Source organism: Alexandromys fortis, unplaced genomic scaffold (genome assembly GCF_014885135.2).
Source record: "Alexandromys fortis isolate MF-2015 unplaced genomic scaffold, M_Fortis_MF-2015_v1.1 scaffold_271, whole genome shotgun sequence".
Taxonomy (NCBI): Eukaryota; Metazoa; Chordata; class Mammalia; order Rodentia; family Cricetidae; genus Alexandromys; species Alexandromys fortis.
This window is the reverse complement of record NW_026068156.1, coordinates 1,041,585-1,052,549: the sequence shown is the minus strand read 5'-3', so window position 1 is coordinate 1,052,549 and position 10,965 is coordinate 1,041,585. Positions and strand designations below refer to the sequence as shown.

Here is a 10,965-nt window from a genome sequence, read left to right as displayed (position 1 = left end):
AGACCGGGGCGGGGTCACAAGCCCAGGCGCCGCTCCCAGTACATCCTCCACCCCTCACGGCCCCGCCCCCGTCGCCATGGGAACAGCCGCGGCGGCCCGGCTGGCGCGCGCCTCTCCTTCCTCCCTCGGTCTCCACCGCTTCAGGGGCGGGTGGGGTGGGCTGAGCCGGGGCTGCTACAGCCTCCGCCACAACCGCCGCCACCCGGGAAAGACCAGAGCAGAGCAGCGCAGGAGTCCCCGGAGAGAGAGGGGCTGCGGGGCGGCCGGTCCCCGTCTAGGACCAAGGGTGAGGGGGGCGCGCTGTGGCTGGGGAGGCGGCAACGGGTGGGGGAGGGGGTCTTGGGCTGAAGACGGAGAACAAAGGGAGCGGGGTGGGAACCAGTTTAAACCGTGCAGCTCGGGTCTTTGGCCCAGCGCGTTCGCACCTGTTGTGCGCGGACTGGGCGGATCTGAGTAGCCCTGTCCTGGCTCTCAGCGACCCCACCTACACGCACCGCTAGAGTTGGGTCCCAGAGTGACTGTAGTGAGCACACAGGCTGGGTATGGGCGTAGCCCGGAGACGGCAGCACGAACAGGGACGATGTTGCAGGATACTGCAAAGGGGCGACTCCAGAAGGGGTGGATGGAGGTGCAGAGAGGGCGTAGCCTCATCCCCGCGGACCCCGGGGTGGGCACCCCTCTCTCTGCAGGGCGCGCGGCGATGTGAGCTATGAGCGCGGCGTGGACACTGTCACCGGAGCCACTGCCGCCATCGACGGGGCCCCCGGTGGGCGCGGGCCTGGACGTCGAACAACGCACGGTGTTCGCCTTCGTGCTCTGCCTGCTCGTGGTGTTGGTTCTGTTGATGGTGCGCTGTGTGCGCATACTGCTAGACCCCTATAGCCGGATGCCTGCCTCGTCCTGGACCGACCACAAGGAGGCGCTCGAACGAGGGCAGTTCGACTACGCGTTGGTGTGAGGGAGCACCGAGTCCCGGGCCGGTCCTCTGAGATCCAGGGAGGGCCGGCCCGGTGGAGGAATGCCACCAGCCTGGACTTTACTCAGTATTGTGCCCCAGATGCCCTAGGCCGGAGTTGAAGGCATTTGGAGAAATCCAGTCCTTACCCCCTTAACCACCCATCTCCCTTCCTGGCCGGGCCAGAACCCCACCTGGTGCCTTTATCAGCCCCGTCCCCTTCTCTCTGCACTCTCAGTCTCACTGCTGATCACTCAGCTCTGTATCCCTACTGGGCGAATCATCCCGCACCAACCTCAGCCTTCCCCAGTTACCAACCAGGCATGAATGTTACATCCTTTCCTAGGAGTGTGGACTCCTCTATCCCCTTCTGTCCCCTATTGTGATCATCGCCAATTTCAATGCGCTCCTTGAGTTCTGGCCCTGGCAGGCAGGCTCACTTCGGCTCACTATGGACGCTGCCTACCTACAAAGCATGGTACAGCCTGCCCTAGAGACAGACCCCGGAACCCCACCTGCTGCTGTGTCAAGAATGTCTGGCACTCTATGTGCAGGAGGAATCCAAGCAGGCTCATCCCCTTCCCAGCCCTAGCCCCAGCCCCAGCACAGGTTAGAGAGGCCTTTCCTTTGCCCCTCCCAACTCCATGTCCCTGCGCCCTCCTCTTGCCTTTTCACTCCTCCCTGCTTCTGAACAATGGAGATGAAAATAAAGCTGTTATTGAGCGCTTACTGCATGCCCAGCAGAGTGCTGAGTTAGCCAGTCCTGTTCTTAGCCTGTTTGCTTCTGGGAACTTGTGAGAAAGCCAAGCCCCTGTTAGGATACCCCTTCTATGGGACCGAAGGCCAAGCTGCTAGAATGACTTGCCTCAAGCAAGTCCTTCCTTGATCTGGAATTAGAGCCCAGAACTGCTGTTTTAACTGCTGCCTAGTCCTGTAAATCCCCAATTCATACACGACCTTTCAGTAGCTTTAGAAGTGGTGGGGGAGCTAACACTCATCCATCTCCCTAGCTCATAGCATAGTTGAGACACCCCCACACATACATACTCTTTTCCCCTTGGCCCAGAGAGTCACTGAGGACTATGGGAAGCTAGGATGGGGTTGTTTTCCAGAACCCAACCTGCAGCCCACAAACTCCTGAACGTGATGCCTTCTGTTCCCACCATCAGGTGTGCCTCAGAATCTGTGGGTTTGGCTTTGTGGGGCTGTGACCATGGAGTGGGCTGGCTAGGCTCCATAGTCTGCCTGGGAGCTGTGTTGTGAGCCTCAGGGAGCCGTGTGCAATGTGTGTGGGGAGAACTGAGCCTTTCTATAAAAGGAAAGCCATGCGAAGGCACAGCTCAGGGAACAGAAATTTTACTCACTCCCAGAAAACTCGCTAGGCTCGGGGGAGGGTGCTATCATGCTAGGGCACCTAGCTCCCCAGGCCTGTCCTTACTCCCTACTCACAGGGCAGTTAGAGCTTATGCTGGGAAGCCCAACAGCACAAAGATTCAACTTCAACTCCAATCACTTCCCCCAGCTCTGGGACCCTCAGTTCTGCCTCCCTCCCTTTATTCCTAAGGGTAGCTGAGGCTCCAAGGCCACTTGAAGGGACACTCCCTTCTTCCTCCTCCCCCCCCCCCACCTCTTACCTCCCTGGAACCTGGGCTTTGTTCCATTGTCTGGCTGGCCACACTGTCAGCTTCAGACATCTGTATCATTGCTTTGCTCTGAAACCTTGTCCCTAATACCTGTCCCGCATGAGACCAACCCAGCCTTCCTCGTCCACCCATTTGTCAAAGAGCCACCTCCACACTGTCACTAAGGAGCTCCTTATGGCCAAACTAAGGTCACTCTAGATAACAGCTTTTTAAAATTAGTGTATGTTTGTGTGCATGATGTGGGCGTACATACTATAGCGTGTGCATTCAGACGATTTTCAGGAATTTTTTTTTTCACCTTTACAGGAATTCAAGGAATTAATCTCAGGTTGTCAGGCTGCATACCAGACACTTTACCCCTGGAACTATCTCACCAGCCCGGGCACTAGCTTTTGCTAGGAATGGTACTCTCTTCCCTGGCATCTTGCTCCAGCTCCCAAACTGTCATTTCAGAGCCCCTGATCCCATTTTTGTCACAGGGCAAAGAGCACACATAGCTGGCTACTAAGATGACAGCTTTATTGAGAGTTACAGGACACCCCAGGAAAGGGTGAAGAGAAGTGTATGGTGGTCAGCTGAGGTGGGGGGATCCAAATGCAAGCCCAGGTTGAGGAGAGCATATCCATGAAACAGATGATGCTGTTGTGGTACCCACAGCAGACAACAAGGCATACAATTGGGCTAGTGAAACCAGCCCTATCTGTCTGTCCAGGAATTCTGCCTTTGTGCAGAGTTCCTTATCTCCATCCATGACAACTGTACTTCCCTTTCTGAGGCTGCTGGTGTGTGCAACATCTGAAGACTTAGCCTGTGGCTGGACACCATGTCAGGGACTTCCACAATCATCGTCATGGCCACCCAGTACCAGCTGTGTTGGACTGAAGCTCCAAGCAAAGTCAGCACATCTGGTCTTCTGTATCCCTCACCTCGCAGGGGTGGGTACCTGACCCAATAGCTCCAGGGGTACCAGGAATGGGTTCAATGGGCAGATCCCAACTGCTTGCCAGGCCGGCCTCTGTTCTATGGGCTCAGAGGCCTGAGGACTGGCTCGGTCAGGCTCCTCGGGCTCCTTGGAGCCAGTCTCTCTTTCTTCATTCCCCAGCCTGGGGCTCTTCCCGCTAGGGAGAGAGGTCTGGGGGGCCATCAGTCGAGCATATGTTTTGGTCATATGTTCCACCAGGGCTGTGCAAGGCAGATGGGACAGCTCCTCTGGAAGTGACGTGATCAGGTCAAGGACCACAGCTGACTCTGATAGAAGGAAAGGGGAAGAATGAGAGGACAAGGTATGACCCTGCACCCCAAGCCCCCGCCCCATTATAGCCCCTCTCCTCCCCAGTTCCTCTTACCAGCTGCTGAGAGCTCAGGGCCATGGCCATTTCTGGAGGAGAAGGACAGGTATTTGTAGATCTTCTCAAAGTCCACAGCGTAGTCTTTCTCTGTGGAGGGGCCAGCCAGGGATTTGGTTGGGGTATCAGAGACAGTGACCTCAGAGGCAAGGCCAAGGGTCTCAGGGTTGGGATCAGAGGCCTTAGGGACAGGAACAGAGGTCTCAGGAGTGGAGTCAGCAGTTACAGGGGCAGACCCAGAGGCTTCAAGGCCAGGATTCTTCTGCCCTCCTTGGGCACTCAAGAACAGCAGTGGCTTTCCACAGGCCTTCGTGGGCTTGCTTGGCTTGGAGTGCAGGAGGCTGATCGGTTCTGCAGCAGCAATGGTGAGCACCTACGCAGCAAGGGAAGTGGGAAGGCCTTCATCTTCCATTGGCCTGCTAGGCTAGAATAAACCCTCCACCTCTACCCATTCCCCAAATCCTCCTGGCCATTCTGAGGGTGACCCACCCAAGAGATGGCCCTGGACAAGAGTTACTGGGTGTGGCAACAGAAAAGGCCCAGGATCCAGATCTACATTTTTCTTTATTTCCCTTTTTGGGTAGGGGCAGGAGAAGCCTGGAACTCACTGGCAATTCTCTACTCCTTCAAGTTTGGAGATTATTTACAACACCATTGCTTGACTAAACCCAGTGGCTTTCTACCACTGGGCCATACCCACTCCTGTGTCCTGTAATAAATGCCTTTGACCTGCCAAGGATCAGTGGGTGTACCTGGGAGAAAGCTGCAGTCAGGGCTTCCTCTAGCGGGCCTGTTAGTTTCTCAGCAAGATCCATCCATACCTGGGTGAAGCCAGCAGACACATGGTCAGTCTAGGGACCAGCCCCCAGGAGTCTTTCAAGCTTTGCCCTTCCTTGAATTCCTCCTTCAGGGGCCAGCCTTGGGCAGCCCTCGCCTTACCCTCCTGCCTTACCTCTATGGGGGCTGGAAGCTGAGCTTTTTGCCGCCTTAGTCCCTCTGGGCCACCTGGGTGCACCTTTCGAATGGCTTCACGAACCACACGGCCTTTGAGCTGCTGGATAAATCGGCAGATCTGGGGAGGAGGACAAGCTTTCTGTGAGTTCAGAAACAGAGGCAAGACCAGTCTATTGCCTTGCTTATTTCAGGAACTGCTACTGTTCCCTATCCCGGACCAGCCCAACGCTGCACATTCCCGAAACTACTGGGACTCAAGCCAAGGCCCCAGAGTGTGAACAGCTATCCTAATGAAAATGTAAAAGCCAGGTCTATTCTTGAGAACTCCTTCCTGGGGCTACAGCTTGCTCTGATAATGAGAACTAACCAATTCACTTCCACTCCACCCCACTTCCTGAACTCTCATGTCATATTAACTTTGGTCTTGTCCAGCTTCACCTTTTTTGTTTGGTTGAGATTTATATAGCATTGTCTGTCCTGGAATTATGTAGACCGGGCTAGCCTTGAACTCAGAGGTCTACCAGTGCTGGGAATAGAGGCATATGCCAACACACCTGGCTACCAACTCCACCTTAACCCAGTCTCCAGCCTCACTTCCACTACCTCCACCCCGCTCTGCTTAGCCCTTTGATTCTCCCGCCCACACACGTCTCCCTCCCTCCTTCCCTCCCTCTCTCTCTCTCCATTCCTCCCTCCCCCTCTCTCCCTTTTCGAAACACAGTTTCTCTTAGTAGCCCTGGCTATCCTAGAACTAGCTCCATAGACTAGGCTGACCTCGAATTTACTAAAATCCTCGTGCCTCTGCCTGCCGAGTGCAGGGATTAAAGGCGTGCACCACCACCACTCAGAAGCTCCACTGTTTTTGTTTCACTTACGTACAGACCCACAATCCAGTAGCGTGCCGTCCGAGATCTATTCCTAAGCTCCCCTCACCCTAAGCTTCACCGCGCCTCGTTAGCAGGCCCCTTAGGTAAACCTAGGTCGGCTCCAAAGCGCCACCCACCACAACCCCGCCCCACACCCCACTCGCGGTCCCGCCCCAAGCTCCACCCTCCAGGCCCGCTCGGGCTCAGCAAGGCCACCGGGCTCCCTGGCCCAGCCCCCAGCCCCGGGACACCACCTCGGCCTCACTGCGGCCCCGCAGCTCCTTGGCCAGCTCCGCGGCGTCTGGCTCCGGCTGGTCCCGCCGAGCCTGAAGAAGTCTCAGTAGATGTCGCATCTCGCGGGGGCTCCAAGCCGTGGGGCCGGCAGCCTCACTTAGGTAGCGGGCCGGGACCTTCCGCTGTCGCTGTGGTGGCTTCATGCCGGAACTCTAGAGCGCCCTTTCCTGGTGGGCGGGGCTACGGAGGCCGCGAAGGTCTGAAAAGGCGCTACCGGAAGACTTAGCGGATGGGGGCGTGGCTCGCGTTTGTGAGCTGAAGGACTGGCTCTGGAGGAGGATCCCCGGATTTTATTTGCGTTTTATATCACTCATGAGCTGGAGTCAAAACTTTAGACCCTATATTCCTGATCCAACCCGTGAAATACGTACGATGTGCTTTGCTTTTCATAGAGGAGTGGGCTGTTGCCCTAAAAAACCTGGGCTTGTCCTTTGTGAGGCAGGGTAGCCCTGGTGGCCTGGATATCGATGTGCAGACAGGCTGGCCTCAAACTCATGGAGCTCTTCCCGAATGCTGGATTTAAAAGCATACACCTCTACACCTGGCTCACTTGCTGTTCTTGTAGATGACAAGAGTTTGATTGTCAAGAGTTTGATTCCTAGCACCAACCAATTGTAGTTTCAAGGCATCCGACGCCCTCTTCTCACCTCCCCAAACACCAGGTACGCGTATGGTGCACATACATGCGTGCAGACAAAACACTTGCACACAGAAATCTAAACAAACCAACCAACCCTGGCTTGCCAGGAGTAATGAGGAGTAACGAGTAATCCCAGCATTTGGGAGGCTGAGACGGGAAGACCGTTGAGTTTGAGGTTAGCTTGGGCTACCTAGTGAGAGTCTAGCTTGAAAGAAAAATAAGTCTGGGTTATGGGGGTAGACAGCCCTGGAGACTTTGGTGAAGACTGATTGGTATTGCTGAGCCTCCGTTTCCTCATTGGTAAACTAGATCTGGAAATTCCATTGTTGCTTAAGTGCAGAGAAGGGGGGAGTTTGAGCAGGGGGGAGTCGAGGGGTACAGAGACCTGAATGAAGGTAGGGTCTGGGGATGGTAGTAGAGCAAAGGTCCGACCTGGGGAAGAGCGAAGGAGCAAGTGAGCTCTTGGAATGGAGGACCAAAGCAGAGTTTAATTTAAACTCAAGCTGGCCAAGTTTGGGGGTTATTTTCTGTTCCAGGCAAATGGCTCCTGACTCCCTGGGTGTATGTGTTCATGGGGATTGGAGTTGCACCCCTTCAATCTAAATCTTTCCCGGCCACAAATATCCCCAAGTTCTGGTCCCAAGGCACAGCCTGGAGCCTCCCTTTCCTGCCCTCCCTGCCCCCTATCCGTGGGAGCATATTGATTACACTGAACATTAGCAGGCAGGTCAGCAATTTATTTTGAACCAGGGGAGTAAAGACAAGATGGGGGAGATGGAGGAGAGACTTGCAGAAGTCCTCCCAAAAGGTTCTGAATCCATGACTGGATGCATCGGAGGACTTCACCAGGTTGTGGCATCTCTAGAGGAGGCAGAGACTCAGCGTGGGAGATCACCTCTCGGGTCACAACATTTTCCCAGCAGACATTGGCTTCCTCCATCAGTCTATGCACCGGTGTGAGACTAGGAACTGTGTCTTATTCCTAACTCTTACCTAGTGCCTGTTCAAGTCTTAAAGACCCCCTTTCTTCACTGCTGGTAACCCCGTGCCCCACATTCAATTTCCAGCTCCACCTTGACAGGTTACTTAACCTCATAAAAAGTGCTGTGTTTTGTTTTATTTAAAGAAAATCTCTGATGGAAACGGTAAAAGTAGCCGCCTGAAGGTTGTTCAAAAGACTAAATGAATATTCAAACTATTTGGAGCCCAGTGAGTAAGGGCTGTGAAGGACCCTTACCATCACCTCTCTTCGCACTCTGTGCTTACCTTCCTACGAGGGCCTCTGGAGCTGAGGGCCGCTGGGCGAAGCTCTAAGAGGCTGGCCAGGGGCTGGAGGTGCTGAAATAAGAAGCGGGCTAGAATAGGGGTTGCCTGTGCGCTGTGCCAGGGTGAGCGCGCCCCCTAGTGGGAGCTGCCGCAGGTGGACTAGCCCTGAGGGCCAGATCCGAGAGAGAAGTTCGCCGTTGTGGCGCGCAGGATGTAGGGGGGTGGGGGGTGGGGGTTGTATGGGGGAGTAGGCTGTCTGGATGTGTGGAAATAGGTGTGGGGTTCTGGCGGGACAGAAGTCGGTACCTGAGTGCGCGCAGACGAGACCGAGCCCTGCAGCTAGCGCAGCACCCAGCACGAATGCCGCTAACACCAACGCCACCACTGGTGCCGGCTCCAAGGCTGCAGCGGCTGGAGCGGACGGCTCGGGGCGCACGGCCCTGCCTGGGATGCTCTTGGACGGCCCTATGGGGATGTGCACAAGGCTGAGACCAGGCCCTGGACCTAGTTGTGTTTACCACCCGAGTTCCAGGGCCGCTTGCGAGCTTACTAGGGGGCGGACGAGGTACTGTGACCACGATGGGCTGCGTCAGAGTGTGCAGGAGCGGGCTGTCGGTACCAAGGCTCTCACCGCTGCCCGTGCATGCCTCATCCTGAGGCAGACACTGGGTTGGGAGGGAAGAAACCAGACGTCAGGGCCTTGGTGATTCTGGGTCTGGTCCTCCAGAGCTCCTAAGATGGACTTAAACTTCCAGCTCTCCATTAGAGCTAGGAGGTCACCACAGGACTCCCGGGCCCAAGCCCTAAACAGAGAAGTGGTTTCAGCCCTAGAACACCCCCTATGCCAGTCGCTAGGTCCCAAGTGAGGCACGCAAATCAGGGCTTTGGACGTGTCAGTTTTCTGCATCCAGTCTTCCAGTCCTAAAAGAACTCCAGATTCCCACCCAAGGATCCCAGAGCCTGAGGCTGTGTTATTTTCTGTCTCCTGGAGAGTCCCCATGCAGGTAGATCCATGAGGGGGTAGCTCGGTACCCAGTACCCATCCTAAAAGGAACACAGACCATAAAGCACTCTGCCTCCCAGGTCCCTAAACCTGGTAGAGTTCTTCCCGCAGCTGCCAGAACCGCTAGTGACTAACTACAGAGTCTTCCTCCGGTGCTGAGATTACTCCCTCTGCAAGCGCACCTGCGGAGGCGCCGGCGGGGTCAGAGGCGTTGGTGTCTGGCGGACAGCCCGGTGGCGCTGGCTGCGACGGCAACGGCTTATCTGGCAGTGCAAGAACTGCACTGAGGCGTTGAATACCGGGCGCAGGCGGAAGCTGAAGCGTGCGGGGCGAGCAGCATCCGGGTATGGAGGTGGTGAAAAGCTGACAGAGGCGTCGGCGGGGCAGCCCCCACGTAGAAGCACCAGAGCAGGCCCCAGGGCCGGGCGTGAGGAAGGCGTTAGGGAGCAGCGGTGCAGGGCCAGGCCCCATCTCGGTGAAGGACGGGCCAGAGCCGCCTAAGGAACCAACGCGCCATCAAGGTTGACCGGTCCCCATTTATCCCCACCCACCCTCGGTGTTTCAGGCGCCCGCACCTGCACAAACACATGGCTGTCGGCTGGAACCTCCAGTGGTCCAGTGCGGCGAGGGAATGAATCCTCTGTGTCTGATAAATCCAGACTGAAAAGGGGTCTGCGCAGCCAGGGGCCAGGTGCCCCAGGGAACGGGAGTGCTGAAACGGAGCATAGAGCGAGGACGCATTCCTTCTAGGGTAGGGCTTCCACCTCCAGCCCTTACTTCTCTTGGAATAGTAACGCATTGCAGGTGGTCTTTTTATCCCTGCTCAGCTGTGTGCCAAATTCTCTCCAAGTTACTACCATGTGCTCTCTAGTGATATCACTGCCTAGGAGTCAAAACCCCACACAGAGCTGTGCTCCTTCCTTTTCTGACCTCTTTTGCCACATGCAAAAAAAAGGGATGGGGATTTGGTGACCCATGGGGTTGACCAGCATTTGCACTGGATGGAGTTCAGATGGATAAGAGCAAGTCAGGGTTCTCTGCCCAGTTCAGGTTGCTCTAAGTCTTGGAGCAAGAGTCTTGTCTTTGTGTCTAAGAGATCCATTATGACCTACTGGCCACTGAGGAGAGGTAGGTGCTGACATCTGCTGTGTGAGGGCACCCTCCCTAGAAGGCTGAGCTTCAGTCCAGACAGGCAACTGGAATGAGCATTTCTGTTCAGTAGAGAACCAAGACCCCAGACAAATGGAGGACAGCACCAACAGGTGATGATGGATGGCCTCTTGTGCTCACCCAGGCTTGCACTTACGTGCACACTCTAACATGGTCTATGACTGCCGTCAAGTGGCAGTTAGCTGGGGGGTGTCTCAAGAATGATTTGCACACCTGGCCCCATTCCCACAGCCCTTGCCATCACTTGGTTGTTAGGAACTTTGAGGAAAGGGAATGACACCACCCCCAACACACCCAGATGCAACACTAAGTTGAGGAGGAGCAATAGGGAAGTGGGACATGATGCCCCCACCCCGTGCCAGCCTCTACATACCAAGTGGTTCATTGAGCACAGTGGCGGTCCCAGGGAGCAGGGCCAGGAGCAGGAGTGTGGTGCCCACCATGGTGGTCTATCCAGGCTGGAATGCTCCAGGCCAGCAGCAGGCACCTGGTTGGGCTGTACTCAGCCCTGTAGATGTGGGTAGGCAGCCCTGGCCTTGGTGAGTCTGCCACCCTGGGAAGCAGGGAGCGGGGGCGGAGGATGCAGGGGCTGACATCCGAGCCCATGCTCAAGGCCTGCATGGATAAGGACTTCTTGGTGTGCTGAAGTTTCTAGGAAAAGGGGGCCCCTCACAAAGTAGCCTGATACCCCCAGTCACTCCAATCACCTCCCACCCAGCTCCAGCCCTGACTGTTTCTCACGAAACAGGCAGTGTTTAGCCACACACTAAAAGCCCAACTCCCAACCCCTTCCCGCATCTCTATAAATTCTACCATTCTTAGGACACC

At 55.9% G+C, this 10,965-nt stretch overlaps 3 protein-coding genes across 4 annotated transcripts; 1 reads left to right on the top strand and 2 right to left on the bottom strand.

Moving 5' to 3' along the window:
* The first annotated feature begins 87 nt into the window (after positions 1-87).
* On the top strand, positions 88-1,711 carry Ctxn1 (cortexin 1). Its single transcript, XM_050127415.1, has 2 exons — positions 88-286; positions 690-1,711. The coding sequence occupies exon 2, from the start codon at positions 710-712 to the stop codon at positions 956-958; it is 249 nt and encodes an 82-aa protein (XP_049983372.1). The 5' UTR covers positions 88-286; positions 690-709; the 3' UTR covers positions 959-1,711.
* A 1,385-nt stretch (positions 1,712-3,096) lies between these two features.
* Positions 3,097-6,403, bottom strand: Snapc2 (small nuclear RNA activating complex polypeptide 2). The gene is made up of 5 exons (XM_050127414.1): positions 6,019-6,403; positions 4,897-5,016; positions 4,697-4,765; positions 3,945-4,317; positions 3,097-3,846 (listed from the first exon to the last, which is right to left on the bottom strand). The coding sequence occupies exons 1-5, from the start codon at positions 6,199-6,201 to the stop codon at positions 3,521-3,523; spliced, it is 1,071 nt and encodes a 356-aa protein (XP_049983371.1). The 5' UTR covers positions 6,202-6,403; the 3' UTR covers positions 3,097-3,520.
* A 929-nt stretch (positions 6,404-7,332) lies between these two features.
* Positions 7,333-10,824, bottom strand: Tgfbr3l (transforming growth factor beta receptor 3 like). Of its 2 annotated transcripts, XM_050127411.1 has the most exons (7): positions 10,511-10,824; positions 9,543-9,679; positions 9,150-9,464; positions 8,515-8,629; positions 8,271-8,429; positions 7,965-8,036; positions 7,339-7,559 (listed from the first exon to the last, which is right to left on the bottom strand). In XM_050127411.1, exons 1-6 carry the CDS (start codon positions 10,578-10,580, stop codon positions 7,969-7,971), a joined length of 864 nt encoding a protein of 287 aa, XP_049983368.1. In that variant the 5' UTR covers positions 10,581-10,824; the 3' UTR covers positions 7,339-7,559; positions 7,965-7,968. The 2 variants fall into 2 exon arrangements, with proteins under 2 accessions (XP_049983367.1, XP_049983368.1); XM_050127410.1 differs by having other exon boundaries at positions 7,333-7,559; positions 7,965-8,429.
* Between the last annotated feature and the right edge of the window lie 141 nt (positions 10,825-10,965).

Excerpts from the sequence above, each read along its gene's own strand:
- Ctxn1 (XM_050127415.1), top strand. The coding sequence starts at position 710 with ATGAGCGCGGCGTGGACACTGTCACCGGAGCCACTGCCGCCATCGACG.
- Snapc2 (XM_050127414.1), bottom strand. The coding sequence starts at position 6,201 with ATGAAGCCACCACAGCGACAGCGGAAGGTCCCGGCCCGCTACCTAAGT. Across the intron at positions 5,017-6,018 it reads GGGGCCGCAGTGAGGCCGAG|ATCTGCCGATTTATCCAGCA; the intron begins GTGGTGTCCCGG and ends CCTCCTCCCCAG. Across the intron at positions 3,847-3,944 it reads CCCTGAGCTCTCAGCAGCTG|AGTCAGCTGTGGTCCTTGAC; the intron begins GTAAGAGGAACT and ends TCCTTCTATCAG.
- Tgfbr3l (XM_050127410.1), bottom strand. The coding sequence starts at position 10,580 with ATGGTGGGCACCACACTCCTGCTCCTGGCCCTGCTCCCTGGGACCGCC. Across the intron at positions 9,465-9,542 it reads ACAGCCATGTGTTTGTGCAG|GCGGCTCTGGCCCGTCCTTC; the intron begins GTGCGGGCGCCT and ends TTGGTTCCTTAG. Across the intron at positions 8,430-8,514 it reads AGTACCTCGTCCGCCCCCTA|GGCCGTCCAAGAGCATCCCA; the intron begins GTAAGCTCGCAA and ends ACATCCCCATAG.